At 36.0% G+C, this 17,624-nt stretch overlaps 1 protein-coding gene across 1 annotated transcript; it reads left to right on the forward strand.

The window, feature by feature from the left end:
- The first annotated feature begins 2,202 nt into the window (after positions 1 to 2,202).
- On the forward strand, positions 2,203 to 15,293 carry LOC131931926 (uncharacterized). The gene is made up of 17 exons (XM_059288758.1): positions 2,203 to 2,259; positions 3,707 to 6,855; positions 7,448 to 7,770; positions 8,130 to 8,303; positions 8,630 to 8,881; positions 9,188 to 9,269; positions 9,440 to 9,609; positions 9,854 to 9,989; positions 10,084 to 10,297; positions 10,763 to 10,872; positions 10,992 to 11,239; positions 12,001 to 12,180; positions 12,334 to 12,462; positions 12,628 to 12,756; positions 13,148 to 13,350; positions 13,843 to 13,979; positions 14,480 to 15,293. Exons 2-17 carry the CDS (start codon positions 3,717 to 3,719, stop codon positions 14,644 to 14,646), a joined length of 5,793 nt encoding a protein of 1,930 aa, XP_059144741.1. The 5' UTR covers positions 2,203 to 2,259; positions 3,707 to 3,716; the 3' UTR covers positions 14,647 to 15,293.
- Positions 15,294 to 17,624: the final 2,331 nt, after the last annotated feature.

A 17,624-nucleotide genomic window follows, 5' to 3' on the forward strand; every position in this document is an offset into this window, starting at 1 on the left:
GTTATTATAACCCGCTGATTGTACACCGGCGTCGCTTAGGCCTAGTTTGATTTCTTCGTGTAGGCCTAGGGTATTATAACGATTATGTTTAATTGTTTGGTAATTCAGAAAATGAGCTCGTTTATTTAAAAAATATCTAGATCTTATAAAAATTAACTGTGTGGATTCTGTTATGAAGAGTGTGGCCTGTAGAATAAATCTAAATAATACCATGAACTGGTCTACAGCAGAGGCGTGCGACCCTTCCCGGCGCCCGGGGACAAACTTTTCGATTTGCACACCCCCCCCCCCTCAAGATTTCGATTTGCACCCCCCCCCCCCCTCAGGATTTCGATTTGCACCCCCCTACTCCCAACTTTCGATTTGCCCCCCCCCCCCTCAACCTTTCAATTTATTTTCCAACCAATTTTGGCGCCCCTAAGGTCGGCGCCCGAGGACATCATCAGACCTGTTTAAAGCTACCCACACAAAACGTATTCACTCAATTCTTCATCTAGCTCTTGTGGGTGTGCTTAGCTACCTGGATTCTGCCGCCCTCACCCCCCCCCCCCCCCCCCCCCCGAACGAAACATAAATTTATATAGAAAATAAATACTTTTACTAGTGTACGGCCCCCCCCCCCCCCCCCCCCCCCCAGCAATTGTTTTTTTTTTTTCAAGTCCCCCCCCCCCCCCCGGAGAATAAAGTCAGGAAGAGGCACTGCAAGTAGTGACAGGGAAATTAAAGTGACTGCACATAGCCCTGTGTTAACCACTTATTCTCAAGGTCCGCAGAAACACGAATTCTACTCTAGTTCATCAGTGCCGAAGATCACGTGTATGAAAATAGGCTTTTATTAAACATTTCGTTAAAATCTTCATTTTTTTAGAGTTGGGAATTTTTAAACAGCGGTAGGTCTAGTATTAATTTCTAGTTTGTTTCTTGTTGTTGTTTTTTTTTTTTTTTTTTGTCAGAGGATGAGGTATTGTATAATTACACTGACATCGGACAGCCCAAAAGAGTTTACGCCGATAATTAAAGCAAATATTTAGCATTCAACTCCGTAAATGAATACTCGAATACCAGTTCTGTCATTTGATAAGTTTTTAATAATGTTCAGTTATCTTTACGTCCACTACACCCCCCCCCCCCCCCCCCCCCCGGAGCACGTCCCCCGCCCTCCCACCGCGAAAATGAAGTTTCAACACGTCCCGCCCTCCCACCGCGAAAATGAAGTTTCAAGCGCCCCCCCCCCCCCCCTCCCCATTCCGAGAACAATGGCTTGAAGAAACCCAGAATTCGAAGATCTCGTCTCTAGAATGCTATAGATCTATATAGATCTATATTTATCTCATATATACATATACACCCACATATATTGCTAGCCTAGTCGGGATCCTCTCATCTATATATATAATTCTCTTCTTCGAGTCGTTAGAAAACAAGCTGCAAACGCTCTCCCTACCTCCCCACCCCTACATGGTTTTAGTGAGCTGTGTTCACTCTAAATGTTTACAAGCAGAGCCAACGATTTTAACGTAGGGGGGGGGGGGGGGGTTATGGTCCTTAACGAGCTACTTATAGTGTTTTAAAGAAATATTTTCAGTGTCAGCGTTGGTACTGTCGAATTCACAAATTATGAATTATTGAAAATTAGAAACAACTAAATAGCGGCGTAATGTTATGCCGCGGGCCGGCTCGTCTATATATATAATTAATTCTCTTCTTCGAGTCGTTAGAAAACAAGCTGCAAACGCTCTCCTACCTCCCCACCCCTACATGGTTTTTAGTGAGCTGTGTTCACTCTAAATGTTTACAAGCAGAGCCAACGATTTTAAAACGTAGGGGGGGGGGGGGGGGGGGAGGAGGGGGGGGGGGGGAGGAGGGGGGGAGGGAAGGAAGGGGGGGGGCGGAGGGGGGGAGGGAAGGAAGGGGGGGGGGAGGAGGGGGGGAGGGAAGGAAGGGGGGGGGGAGGAGGGGGGGAGGGAAGGAAGGGGGGGGCGGGGTGGTTATGGTCCTTAAAGAGCTACTTATAGTGTTTTAAAGAAATATTTTCAGTGTCAGCGTTGGGTACTGTCGAATTCACAAATTATGAATTATTGAAAATTAGAAACAACTAAATAGCGGCGTATGTTATGCCGCGGGCCGGCTCGTAATAATAATTTTATACTTTCAAGCAACCGAACTCTTCATAAAAGAATTACGATTGTTTGATAAATATGGCCGCCAAATTTAAATTGTGGAATGAATGAATCATTGAATAACCGAGCGTAGTGTAAGGTAATGAATCAGTGGTAGCATAACTAGTTTATTCATTCATCATCTTTCAAATTATCGGGGTAAGACATTATTAATGTTTAGATTCTATTGCTAGTAGCAGTATCGTAGCTAGATTTAGTTAAAGCCTGGCCTTTCTTTGCTTTAACCAGCCGGGTGATTTCTAAGTTCGGTAATCTATCGTTTTGGGTACGTAAAATCGCCCGCGGCTATTTATGTACGAAAACGTTGCCTCATTGTCAAGGCTTTAATAGAAGTATATTGTCATACTTTTGTGTCAAATATTATAGATAAATGAATAATAAACCTAAATCAATATCGATATAGGCCAGAAATTAACTTTAAACAGCAGTGTCTGAGAGCAAGATTTGCTATATAAACAGCAGCCATTTGTAAAATAGAGTGACTTCCCCCTGAATCTGGCGCTAAAAGCTTATAAAAATAAAACTTAGACAAGATGGCTGCTATAGTAAATGAGCATGATTGCATCTGTTGGAAACATCGCTAGTCTTCATTTATTACGGAAATGTTTTAATTTAATTGTTTAAAAACAGGTACATAAATGAATCAAAGAAACATTTTTGAATTTTTTAAAACATAAATCCTCCTCAAAATGTGAAATAATTATTAAAATTTAAGGAGTCACCTGTTTTTCACATTACAAATCGCGGGCGATTTTACGTACCCAAAACGATAGATTACCCTAAGTTCTTTCCAGACTCAGTCATCATTCAATCAAACAATCAATCCAATCGAGTTGTGAGTTGAGTTAGCCGAGCCGCCTTTTACTTTTTTTTTTTTACCTATTCTTAACTAATCTAGATCTAGTAGATCTAGATTCTAGAATAATTTAAATTCTAGAGACTAGAGAATGAGATTTTAGACTCTAGCTAGGGCCTAGACCTAGATCTAGATCTAGATCTCTAATCTGCTAATCCTCCACTTGGCACTTGACTAGTCACTTAAGAAGTTAAGGTGACTTAACTTCTGAGCCTAAAGGCCTAAACGTGTAACAGTGTAACTAACACCTAATACTCAACTGTAGGGCCTAACAGAGGACGAGTAGTTATTTTTAGTTAACAGTAGTTTAGACTGTTCTTAACTGTTGTAACTTGTTTTATTAATAAGTCATTACTTATAAATATTAACAGTGTACAGTCTTACTACAGTAGTCAGTAGTGTACAGGCTACAGTAAATAGTAAATAGATCTAGTAGTAAATAGTAAATACTCTTACTAGCCTAACTCAATGAGTTTAGTTAGTAACAGCAGAAGCATGCCTACTTATTAACTTTACTACTAACTAGACTTAGATGACTTTTAGTGTTTTTGAACATGAACCATTTAATTTAGGCCTTAATAATCTAAATTTACTTACTTTTGCATCTTCTATTTCAGTTTAACAATAACTAGATAAAAGATAATTACCCAAATTAAACTTTTGATTACAGAATCAAGACTATGGATTACTCAGATGCTAGATCAAGACTGCATTATGTCACTGAACTGCTTCAAGATCTTCGCCATTATCACCATACAAACACCCATGCCTGCTCTTGTGATGTATGCTGTAAGAAACAAGCCCTTTTGAGAAGTAGCATTGCTCGAGCCCTAGAGGAAGTATGTGCAGTGAGACTGACCCTAGAAAACAATCATGCCAGTGCTGGCGTTAATACATATGAATTAAACAATGAAGCTGCTGCTTCTTTAAGTTTGAATACATCACAAAGACAATCTTCTTTTGTGCATCCTGATGTGGAAAGACCAGAAGCCAAACATGGCTCTAATTTAAACTCCACAAATATCACAGCCAATTTCTATCCCAACACGTGCCGGGAAAAGAATGGTCAAGTGAATGCAGAAGAGAATGAATCCAGCCCATTGCTTTGTAGCACACAAAGAGATTCTGGGCTGCATTCATCTTTAAATTCCCAGTCAATTTCACCAATATTGAATAGTGAAGAATTACAAGCCAAGGAAATGCATTCTCCACATCAGAATTTGTATTGCAAAACCCCTAACCATAATGTTAGCGGAACATTTGACAGCAATGGTAGTAACAATCACTCAGCTAGGCATCACCTCCCACCATTTTCCCTGAATGGTAGGCCTGATAGCAGTCACCTCGGTCCAGCCAATGTTCCGACTAATTTTTACCAACCTGCTGTTGCAACACCACCATTCCCCAACCCATTCAGAAGTCCTTCCTGCTTTCAGCAACCAAGCTACCCCACTTCTCCGTGGCCTAATTTTGAGCCAGGTACTCCATCAGCCATGGCTCACAGTAACTGGATGCCAAATATGTTTTTGCCTTTCCCGTTCATGCCCTTTCTGCCTTCACCCAACTTTGTGCAGGAGCTAGAAAAATGTCGTAGGTTCTCTGAGAATTTTTTCATCAATTCTAACATGACCCCACCTGAGAATCAAAATGACAGAAAAAACCAGACTTTTTCAAGTTATATTAATACACCTACAACACCAATGGACTTTAGGAATAGTTATAACCCACACGCCTTTACACCATCCACAATGACTGAAAATACTCCATGTGTAAACAGGGATTATATCCATCAACAAACAAAGTATCCTTCGTCTGTAACACAAGTCGATAAGGTCATTATGCATAACAATGTAGATGTGAATTCAGATAAGAAAGAAGATATCAAACTGGAGGACAATACCAGTCTCATATTGAAACCAAATAGCCATCAGGATATTCAAACTGAGGTGGCTTTAAGCATAAATGGTCTCGAAGGAGGAATGTCTAAGATGGGACTTAATGATATTAGAAACAGTGTGCCTGCAGTGGAAGAAATAAAAACAGATAGTTGTTTTAGTGATAGGCTAGACCATGCCGAAAATGAAGACATTGATGGTTTGGATGATGTTAAGCATCTTTCAGGAGATGAAGCTATCTGTACTTTAAATAAAAGTACAGCTGGGTTGTACGAAGCAGACAGCCTTGATTGCTCCAAGGATTCAATGCGGAAGCAATGTCAAATTAAGGATATTATTAAAGAGCTAATGTCTTTAGAGACAGAAGACGAAGGGTCTCTTTATTCTAGTGAAGAACAGTCGGACTCCGGTGGTGAAGATTTGGACACTTCTTGGAATTCAGATGCAAATAAAGGTAATGATAGGCTTACAGAAGTAGAAAACATCAACGATGTTATCTCTTCAGATGATGAGATACTTGTAAACACTTCAGCTACAGCTTTACAAGTGATACAAAACTGTGATGTTGATGCAATTCACAATGGGCAGGTAGAAAAGGGATGCACTGGTAATACGTGTAAGCAGGTAGGATCTTATTTGTTAGAAGCTGAAGAATCCCAACATGAGAAAATGGCTGATTCAGGAAAACAAGATGCAGAGAAAGTAATTAAACAAACTACCTCATACAAGAGTGTAAATAGAGTAAAAGGCTCAAAATCTCTATCAGTGAGTCCTAAACTTCATCAAAGAACTTCTGTTGAAAAAAGAGTAGGAAATCCAGGAAACGGTAATACATTCAGCCAGTCTTATGAAATGCCAGTTAATAAGAGCATCAGAAAAACATCAGCTACCAAAGCAGAAATACATGTTGCAACTTCCAAACTTAAGTGCGTGTCAAATGTTGAGCTGTCTCCAAAAGCTATTACTAACAAATCCCCACCAATAGCTAGTCCACAGAACAGGAATTCTAAGGTTAGAAATGCTGACAACAAAGAGAATACAACTTCTACTGTGAAAGTGAGCCCAAAGAAATCCAGATCACCTGTTTTGAGTCCAAGTGTCAACCCCTCAAACCGAAACAACAACACAACTATCAGTAACCATTCACCTAAGCTACAAACACAAGCTAAAAATTCTGATGTGAAAAAAATTTCTCTGGGTGCTAAGAAAGCTGATTTATCTAAAGCCCATAGTGGGAACTCAGTTGCTTGTGTTTCTCCGGTCATCTCTTTAGGAAAGGCTACTGATAGCGTAAAAGTTCAGGGGTTAAATGTTCAACAAGGCAGAGAGAATCTAAAGTTAACCAAACCACTGACTGTTGATAAAAGGATGGAGAAAATAAATTCTCTGCCAACTATCACTAAATCTGTGCAGTGGGGCGCGCCAGCTGAAGATTATTATCATATCTCAACAGAAGCTAAAAACACAAAGAACATTTCAATATCAGAATCAAAGAAGATTTCATGGCTAGAAGGAGATATATTAACATCTTCAGACTCCCCAAATCTCCATGTGCTACCAAAAAAAGATGACTTGACATGCGATCCTCTTCTTTCTCAAAAAACTACAAACATTTCTACTCCATCAAGTGGTAAAAAATTATTAATCAGCAGGGCCAAGACAGAAGGCTATATAAAAGGGTCACTGAAAGATAAAACAAGACCTTCAACTCAAGTTGGAAAAAGTACAAAATCCAACTCAGTGCTTCACCAGACCTTGCCAGTGTATGGCTCTGAACAAAGCGAGCAGAGAATTTCTCATACTCCATTCAGTGAATCTTTTGAGGCTAATCAGTCTTTTCCTAAGATGGCAAAAACTCTCCCAACTGTACCAGATAAAAACTCAGTCAGGTTGTCCACCCCTGCTGGGCAAGATGTTGTTACAAGTAAGATGATTTTTTATATAGTTTTCCATTTTGATTTACCACAAAATATTGTTAATGTTAAAAGCAAGATTTGTTTCTGCTGTATAAACCTTTTCCCCATCAACTAGTGCACACAACTCTACTCATTACACCCAAAGCATGTAATTACCCTCTTATTAAAATCCCAGCTGCATTCACTGCAGTAAAAATGAAAGTAACCCAGGCTCCATAATTCTATTCCTTAACAAGTGTCTACAACTATTTCAATATGTATTCCAAAAGATAAATTAACATTCTTAAAACAGCATCATCATTTTTTATGGGAGAAATTAAATTGTATTTGCCAAGTAAAAAAAATGCTCTCTTTGATTTCAACACCAGTAGACCAATATTACAACAATATGTACCAGCTGTGCCTGTTAATGTTGAAGTTTAGTGTAGCAATGTGGGGAATATCCTCCAATGCTTTTAGGAAACCTGTTCTCAATATGTGTGGTAGTAGCACAAAATAGATCAAATTATTGCTAACTAGTCTATTTAACTTTAAGCAAAATAAACACCTTATATATAATTTGATGTTTTATTATGTTTTTATTTGTATTTTTTTTTTTAGATTTGCACCAAATATCAACACCTAAGCCTGAGTTAACACCTCGTAATCGTCGATCCATATATGGACTATCACCCCCTGACACCCAACTTGCACAGAAGAATCAAGATAAAAGCTATGACAAAGGTCGTGATGTCAGTGATGAGGACAGTTCTTTCACCAGGAACAAGTCTCTGTGTGATCCTTCAGCAGATGGTTACCTAGATATGCTTTGGGCACAGCTGGATGTGTTAGCTGAAATTGGGCAAGTGCCGACACTTCAAGAGGTGCTGTTCAACTGTGTGACCAGCCTCATCTGTGTTGTTGATCCTCATCATGGAGGAAAGGTTGGACTGAATACTTTTTAAAGGCATTTATTTAGCTTGCTCAGTGTGTTTGTGTGTGTGTGTGTGTGACTGGCTCAGCTAATCTTGGAATATTAATTTAACCCACTCCCCATTGTCCGATTGAGCTGAAATTTGGATGACAATGCAAAAAACCGAATTTGCAATCTAATTTTTAATCTAATTAGATAGTGGATTAGTCATTAAAATTTAATTTGAAAATGTAAAAATTTCTATATTTTCAATTGTATATTCCAGAAATCTTGTTTCATTTTTAATACCTGTTGATCATTTTACCTATCAACTGTTTGAATTATTGTATAGATGTTTTACAAGATATAACAAACATTTTCTTTTTACAGATTGTCACCCTAAATGAATCCTTCCAGTACTTTATCGGTTTTCATGAAAAAATCGTCGGCCAAAGACTTTTCAGATTCATCAAGATCAAGGATCCACTTGATAACCTGGGAGTTTTATTACCTCAGCCATTTGTGTTTGCTGATGGGAGATCAGCTTTAGTCTGTGGCAAGCTAGTAAGTAAAACAAGCTGTGCACACTAAGCTTTTTGCAGAATTTTATTATTCAATTTAATGAAAAAAATGTTACTACAGATTTCTTGATTATTTTTAGATAACTTTCTTTGGAAGTAAAGTTGCATTTTGTTAATCAAATAGCACTGTAGGCCCTACTGTTTTGGCTTTATTCATTTACAGATATATGCATAAAAATTTTATCAAGGTTTCAATGTAACAGTTTTCAAGCTTTGCTTTTTAAAATATTTTCATATTTAAGATGCTATTTAGGCAAAATTATTCAAATCTTTCTTACATTTTATTTATTTAACAAACATTTTGTTTAGGTGTCGTGTATTAATGGAAAAGGTGAAGAAGTTCCAGTTTCTATTTGGACAGTACCATACGCCCCACAGCCAAAATTGACTCTGTGTGTCATGGGCAACATAGAAACTCTATCAGCTGATGTGTACCTCAATGACATGGGTCATGTTTTATTATACTCTCCATCCTTTGAAGATTTTATTGGTGTATCAGATATCTTCAACCAAAACACTGAAGATCCTATATGTCAAATAACAGATGTTGATTTCTCTAAGGTACTGTTACTTTGAAAATGGTTTGAAATCTGTAATATACATCATGCCAATAGGTTATCTCAAATGAACCAGAAAGGCTTAAATTCTTTTCAAGAGTTTCACATATGTTTGTATTTGTTATGTTTTTACTTTTTTATATATATGATTTTTGACTATTTGTAATTTCTTCAATGAACTCAGTATCTCAAACATTAATTAAAAACACATTTTTCTTCTAGATTTTAAAAATCACTGTATTATTTCATTTAATCCTAACATAAATAATACCCTCATCTATTTTGCTCTTCAAACACTTTCTCTCTGCAGATCAATACTCCACAGCGCACAACACTTGAAGCATTAAACTGCTGCAGGATTCCTGTCACTGTTGTCCTAGCGGATAGTAAAGGTATGGAATGGTTAGAATATATAGTTAAATATGGGGGGGGGGGGGGGGGGGGGGGGCATGTTTGATTTTCATGAACATAATTTTTTTTTTAATTGTTTAGATTGACTATTTTTTTAAAATAACTACTAATCAACTTAACTAATTGTAAATGAAACAAATTTTACTTGTAGATGAAGTTGTGGTGGAAGGAGAGGAAGCCTCAGACACAATATACCCTGCTGCCCTTTCACTTTCTGTAAACAATTCTGGGCTGGTCTGTGTTCAGGCTGATGGGCTCATAGAGTTTTCTGACCAAAACTATTTCAGGATCTACCTTGGATATGTTGATATCACTAAAAGGGTGAGCTGTTATATTTTCGTAGTTCATTTAATTATCCCCATTTCAGTTGCTAATTAAAACTTGAGAGTAGTTAAATTGTATCATTTGAAGGTCTATTTAGTAAAACTTCGTTGTTTTGTTTTGTTTTAAATACAAGCATATTAACAGCATATTGTTAACCATGCTTGTCTTCATATGCTTAGGGGTTAGCATTGGCCTTGAGATGGATATTTATCTTTTTAATAAAAGTCATTTTTTCAAACAGCATATTTCAGAGTTTTTAATTGAAGTTATCAGAATGAGTGAATTTAAACCTGACGAACCGTCTGCTAGTTCAGATATATCCTGGCCCATACACGAAATGAAGAATACAGATGTAGAGATCACAGATGATGAAACTGGTATGAAAATATGTCATAATGTTTACCATGTCAAAATTTCTACTTATATGTTATTAAAAATACTTCAATTTTATTTTTATTTTTTCACTTTCAGAAGACCTCATTCTTCCTGCCTCTTGTTTCTTTGATACATCATCTTGGAAGAAGTACTGGGTTAGCAGAGATTTGGACAACACCTCCATCTGTGAGACCAGTGTTGTGGTTGATGATGTGGATCAGGAAACAAAATGCCTGACACTTCCAGTCCCTGCCCTACACCTGGAGCCTCACCAGACTTCCACACCCTGCAAACACAGCTCTTCTTCTGTGTAAGCAGGTTTAATTGTGTTGTTTTTTTTTAATTAATAATTCCGCAAAGTAGTAATTAGGGGTGAATGTTGTTTATACTTTGTACTCTTTCACATTCATCCCTGTTCAATCCTTGTGTGGTGAGTTGTGCAAGTCTGGTTTGTACATGTTTTGTCTATAGGTATATAAGGTGTGTGAGAATGTGTGTGATTGCCTCAGTTTAGTCCAGTTCTTCCTCAAGGTTAGTGTAGATTAATTCTGTACTGTTAGATACACACTGTATCTTAGTTTGTGTATGTATTTATATTTAGAATAGCCAGTGTTGTGTAGATTGTGTTTGTTCGTATTATATGTTGTTCTACGCACTGAAACACCTGAAAGGCATGTCTGTGTGTTCACAACACACACATGGTCTAATTATTTATTGCACTGGTACGAAATGAAGTCTAAATTTCTTCTTTTTTTTCCTTTTGCTTTCACTCTAGACAACTTAAAACAGCCGAACCTGAGCATTCAGTTTCCCAACCAGAAAAGGTTAGAATAAAAAATGGAATTTACATAGCAAATCTTTTGCACGCAAACGGAAGTAAAATTTGTAAGTTTTATGTTTCAAAATCAGTAATTCACTTATTTTCTACCTAACTTGTCAATATTCCACATGTCTTGGAATAAATTTTGCAGACAAAATGACGCTATGATTTTTCTCATTTTCAGCTGTAACTGTGAAATTGGGCAGCATTCGTACCTCAGCTAAAACTTCCCTTTTCTGCTTGTGGTTCTACGTTGATGGCCCAGTTGAGGAAGAAGATTTGCCTTCAGATGATGAGAAGGAAGACCTTGATGATTCTCAAGAGGATGATGTAGCTGAAGCATCATGTGATGAAGAGGAGCTACGTCATCGTCTAAAGCACCTCCGCTTTGATCAGTCCATTGATAAAACAGTTGATCCAAGCTTAGGACAGGTATCTACATCTTACATGTCATTTAGATTAACAATGGCCAAGCAACAGTTTATTATTTACTTATCACACTTATCACACTCTTCATATGCTGAGGTCACAGAAACAAGTGACCTCCGCTTGCCCTATAGACTGTCAGGTTTGAAAAGGGAACTTTTTTTTATCACACTTTATTCTATATTTGTTTAACATATACCCAAGTTTTAATTTTAGCTAGACTCTTCTGTAAGCTAACACATTAACAATGGGCAAGCCATAGTTTTGTATTTTCTTATTACACTTTATTCCAAATGTTTCATATACACAAATTTTAACTATACTCTCATAAACTAACACACTAGTTTTGTGAGTGAAATGTCTGGAAAGCTCTGTTCTCCATGATGAGGTCATGTTACCATTTGCCAAAAAATGTTATTGAACACAAATAAATACCATAGATTACAAAGGCTGTTAAATTCTTTAGCATAATGAGTCATATTGGATGATATTATAAGTATTATCAATGGACACAACCCGTATATATGAAATGGCCACAAATGCGCTTTAACCTATTTACTGTAAAATTATAGCTGTGTAATATAACTTACCCCTCTCCATTGTAAACCTCTGGACAACAGTATTCCATTGTTCCTCAAAACTTCGAGAACTTTTTACTTTTGGGTTTCATGAAGATTGTTGAAAACTTTGGAGTGGGACAATTGATGGAAATTTTGGCAAATTATGCCATTTTAAAAATTATTTAAGGATGACTTTGTTTCCACCAGCTTATAGCAGAGCAGGCTGGGCTAAATCAATCCCACAATGCTAACCCTAGTGAGGATATGTTGGATCTGGAAGCAGCCATGGCTGGGAAGTTTTCACAGAAGTTCACTGTGTGTGAGGCGCTAGGTCAGGGAAGCTTTGGTTTTGTTCGGAGAGCAAAGTCCATCAAATCCAATAAATCCGTAAGCAACTTTTGTTTTGGTGCAAAAAATTTATCTTTTGCCGAATTTTAAACTCTGATAATTTTTTATAGGCTAAAATAATGAATAAAATAATCTAAGGCTGTGTACACCATGTAGATAAATAAAAAATCTTTTGTTTTTTATTACTTTCAGTATGTTGTGAAGTTTATCAAAAAGAGCAAAATGTTTGATGACTCCTGGACTTACGATAAAATTGCCCAGAAAAATGTTAACTTAGAAGTTGCAATTTTAAAACAGACAGACTATGAATACATTATCAAAGTAAAATGATTTTATATATTACTTTTTGCTACGTCTATGTATTATTGTTATTAAAATATTTTATAATAAGAAAATTGTTTTTCTATGTGTAGTTTATAATTAATGAAAAAAACGTGTTGCTGTTAGTTATGTTAGTTTATTTGCATTGAGCTAAATATCTTGCAGGTGATTGCTGTCTATGAAAATACACACTTTGTTCAAATGGTGATGGAAGACTTTGGTGAAATAGATTTATTTGATTTAATTGATCAAATCAGTATTGATGAACCATTGGCCAGCTATTTATTTAGACAAGTAAGCTTTATCCGTGTGTTCTTCTTTGTTTACAGTTATATAGCTTTTGTTGTGGTCAAATCCTTTATCGCAGTTTTGATCCACTTCTGATGGACCAACATTGTTTAAATGATCCAGCAGTTTATGATGACAACTAAGAATATTTCATTTTCATCCTAATTATTTATAAATTAGGCCTAAAGGTTTTTTATATTTGGTTTGTTCAAGCTAGTCTTTAAAATTTAATTGTGTCACCCTAATGATTTAAAAGATGAACTAGGTTCAAATGAAATTAAAGTATAAGTCATTTGTATTGCCAAGATATGTTTTGTTTTTAGTCTTTTTATATCATGACATAAATTATAGCTCATAGTTAAAGTAGTGATATGATTATTTTTTTTCTTTGCTCTAGATCATATGGGCTGTTGAGTATCTTCATTCTAAAGACATCATCCATCGAGATATCAAGGATGAAAATGTTGTGGTAAATTCCGAGTTTCAATGCAAGCTCATAGACTTTGGTTCAGCAATCTTCATGCTACCCAACGGTAAAAAGTTCACTAAGTTTCGAGGAACAATGGAATATTGTAGCCCAGAGGTTTACAATGGAGAGGGGTAAGTTATGTTACACAACTATAATTTTATATTAAAAAGGTAAAGTATATTTGTGGTCATTTCATATAAAGGGATTGTGAGCCTTGGTTAATACTTGGCTATAATTTCATCTATATTAGCAATGTAGGTACTTATTTGTTATTAACCCATGAATCCAAGTTATTTATCTGAAAACAATCTCGGTTTGGATTTTTAGTTGTTTTTTTACAAGTGTTTTTAGACCCAGGTAAAGTTCTGTTGTCTTAAGCCATCAATAAATCAATCCAATTTATTTAAGCTTATGCCATCTCTTTTAGGATTTTTTAAAAATTGACAGCAGTGTTTTTAGACCCAAGCACATCATTTTATTAAGCTAACAATCAACCTTTCAGTGCAGTTGTAAGCTCACTTGTCCGATAGTTTTATGCTAGTGCGAGGTAATCCAATTTATCTGTTTGTTAGGTTTCTTTTTTTTGACCCTTGTTTTTCTAAATAAATAATTTTTTCTTGCAGGTACTATGGTCCTGAGGTTGACATGTGGGCTTTGGGTGTTACACTTTATACCATTGTGTTCAGGGAAAATCCATTTACTGTAGACACAGAGCCATGCCAACTCTGTCCTGATGATCTCCCTTTTGATGTTTCCCAAGGTGAGGAAAAATAACTAACAAAACATTTCTTTTCTATGCAGAACTTAATCACTTTAGTTTCCCTTATTGTATTTAAATCATAGACGTACAACACGTGGAATGTTCTGATAAATGTTTTTTGTACTTATTTGAGAAGCTATACAAATAAGGACTATGTGCAATGATTTGAGATTAGTTTATTTCACTATCCTAAATTTGGATGTTTGATAATAGACCTCATTATTGTTCTGTTAAATGTATCCCCTGTTTAATCTTCTGTTTAACGCCTATTTAATCTTCAGCAGTACAATGTTCAAGTGATATCTCAATACATTTTTAAAAGTCTAATGACAAACTTACAAAATTTCCCTCACAAAGATAAATGTAGTTTTTTAATCAACTCTGTTCACCTCAGATTCGATGACTTTGATACTGGAGATTTTTAAAAGTCCAATCACAAACTTAGAAAATATTTCTCCTAATGATAAATGTAGTTTTTTAATCAACTGTTTTCCCCATAGATTTGATGACTTTGATGCTGGGACTCCTCAAGACCAACCCAAAAAGACGTTACACCATGTTGCAAGCGGTGAGTTCTAATTGGCTGCGTCAGATTGTGGACATGAGTCAGTACAGCTGGGAGACAATGCTGGGATACAAATATGACCAAGTTGATGTAGAAAACTGAAGCGTCTTAAAATAGATGATGTGGCCTTGCTTGTAGCTGAATTATTTATGTGTATTCTTTGAAATAATATTACTTAAGCTAGTCGCTATTACAATTGGTGCTGTGACTTATGTACTTAGATTAGTGTGTAATATATGTATGTATTGGTATTTATTTTTACATTTAACTTGCATGTGTTTTGTTTTAGTCATTTAAAATAAACATTTTTGTAGCAATAACAGCTCCATTCTTTTCTTTGGTGTATAAAAAAAGATGGAGCTAAAAAAACTGAGGATGCATTTCAGTCAGCGACTTCTAAGTTTGTATGTTTTTTGACAGGGGTCACAATTATTGAATATTTATTTCTTTTCAGGTTAATCATTAGAAATTTTTTTTCAATTTTTTACTTTATTTATTGAAATGTACATTTATGATAAAATTGACTTGAAAGTGGCAAGCCTTTACATAAAACACAGAAACTGAAAACAGACACAGCAGTTAAACAAATTATACTTCTTTTTATAAATATCGATTGTTGATCATATTCATTTTTCTGTTTTTGTACAAACATAACATTTTTTAATTATTCATTTACCTGTACTACTTATTACACTGAAACTGTTGAATTACCCAGATGACATTTTTTAATTTAAAATCTCTATATTCTATTTACAATAACTTAAACCCACTCTTTGATTACATTACAATTATTGTAAATGTAATTATTTTGTACTTTTTACTCTACTACTGGTTATAGCTGAGCTTGCTTGATCTATTTCAGTTCTTAAAAATGATACAAATGTTTCACTTACAATAATTTTATAATGTGTAAGATACACTTCAGTAATTTATTGCACAATTATTTAATGAAAGAAACATTTATATTCTGTGACTGTTCAACAATATAATTTGTATGATAACTGAGCACTATAGTTAGTGTTTTATTAATCAAACCAAAGAGAATCGATACAAGTTCTTCCCGGTTGCTTTCTGTTAACAGCTATATATTTTTGTAAAAATCTTACATGCCAATATTTAATAATGTGCTATGCAATAATGTATTATAAAACTGCATGCTAAAAACGTACTATGCAATTAAAGCTAATAAAAGTATTTCAAATAATTAAATGTTTGCATTATTTGTATGCACATATAACATTACAAAACTATAAAGAACATACAACTATGAAGGTTAAATCTTAATAGGCAACAACTTTTGGCTTATGCACGGAGTGGTCTAGTAGTAGAGAGCTGGACTGCTAACTCGTAAGTCTCGAGTTTGAACCCGGGTTGAAGTCAATAGACTGTCCCTGAGTCCACTCAACTATGATGGGTACCTAACTAACGTTAGGGAAAGTAAAGGCGGCTGGGCATATTGCTGACCACCAGTGGCGTAGCGAGGTAGGGTGTCACCCGGTGCGGCACTTAATGGTGTCCCGTCCCCCCCCCCCAGAGGCGTAGCGACCCTTCCCGGGGACAAACTGTCAAGTTCAATTTGCACCCCCCCCCCTCAAACTTTTGATTTGTACCCCCCCCCCCCCCTCAAGTTTTTTATTTGCACCCCCCCTCAAGTTTTTCTCTATATATTTTGCTATTTTTTGCCTTGGTGTCACCCCCCTAAATGGTGTCACCCGGTGCGGTCCGCAACCCCCGCCCCCCCCCCTCGCTACGCTCCTGCTGACCACACTATCTCTTCATATGCCGAGATAACAGTAGCACGTGAACTCTACTTCACTTGCCCTATAGACCGCCAGGTTTGTAAGGGAACTTTTACAGAAAAAAAAAATTGTGATTCACCATACCCACAGATTTAATGGGGGGGGGGGGGGGGGAGAAGATATTTTTTGTGGCACCCAAATATATTCCTGGAAGAAACTGATCTCTTAGGGGAGGGGAGGGGGCTACGAAATGGAATTTATATAGACTTCTACCCCGGAAAATTTAGTCCGCCCCCTTCCGCAAAAAAAGAAACACTGGTCCTAGTACTTTTAGCTAGATCAGAAGATCTACACACTTTAGTGACTTTACTACACTAGAGTTCATTTCGAGGTACCTGAACTGAAAGGAAAGGATAAAATATTTATGCAGATTTATATCAAGATCTATGAATTTTAAAAAAAAAAAATTTTCATTTTTATATCAGGCTGATAATCTGTGACAGGATTATTTTTTTTAATTTTAATAAAAATCTCTTCAAAACCCTTTGCTTGTGCTTGGCGACCGCTAGGCTTAGACATTATTTACTGAAAAAAGAAGTACAAAGTTTTGAAAATAATAATATATATTGTGGGTGTGTCACTCAGCCATAAAACCGTAAGCCTAGAAGTAGAGGCGGAAATATTGACGCACAGCGTGTTTTTCGGTGACTGTTCAACTGAAGAGTAGCCTAAAGAGGATCTAGTCTAGATCTAGAATCTAGTCTTATGCCAGTAATTATAGTGATAAAGATAGATAATAGAAGTAACAACAAGAACTTAGTAAGAGTAGTGTCTACTCAAGAGTACTGTTTTGTAGGTAATCTATCTCTTAAATCTTAAAGTACGTATAAAATCAGCCGCGGCTAGTAATGTGCGAAAAAGTTACCTCATTGAAGTCATTGTTAACTTGTTAAGGCTTTAAATATTAAATTATTTAATAGTAATAGACAATAGACGTAGATCTATTCTATAAATACTATAATCTATACTATTCTATACTGATTCTGATTGAAGTATATTATTGTGATATGTTTGTGTCAAATATAATAATAGTAATAGATAAGAAGATAACTGAATAATAAACCAAAATCAACGGCTAACTAAATATTATTAAATATTATATCAATATATAATATTTATAGGCCAGAAATTAACTTTAAACAGCAGTGTTTGCGAGCCAGATTTGCTATCTAAGCAGAAGCCATTTGAAAAATACTAGTAATAGAGTGGCTTCCCCTGAATCTCCCACTATAAGTTTACCAAAAAAAAACTTGGATGATATTTCGAGTTGTCCCTTTGAAT

This window comes from Physella acuta, unplaced genomic scaffold (genome assembly GCF_028476545.2).
Source record: "Physella acuta isolate Inbredline_101_S28 unplaced genomic scaffold, ASM2847654v3 ptg002057l, whole genome shotgun sequence".
Taxonomy (NCBI): Eukaryota; Metazoa; Mollusca; class Gastropoda; family Physidae; genus Physella; species Physella acuta.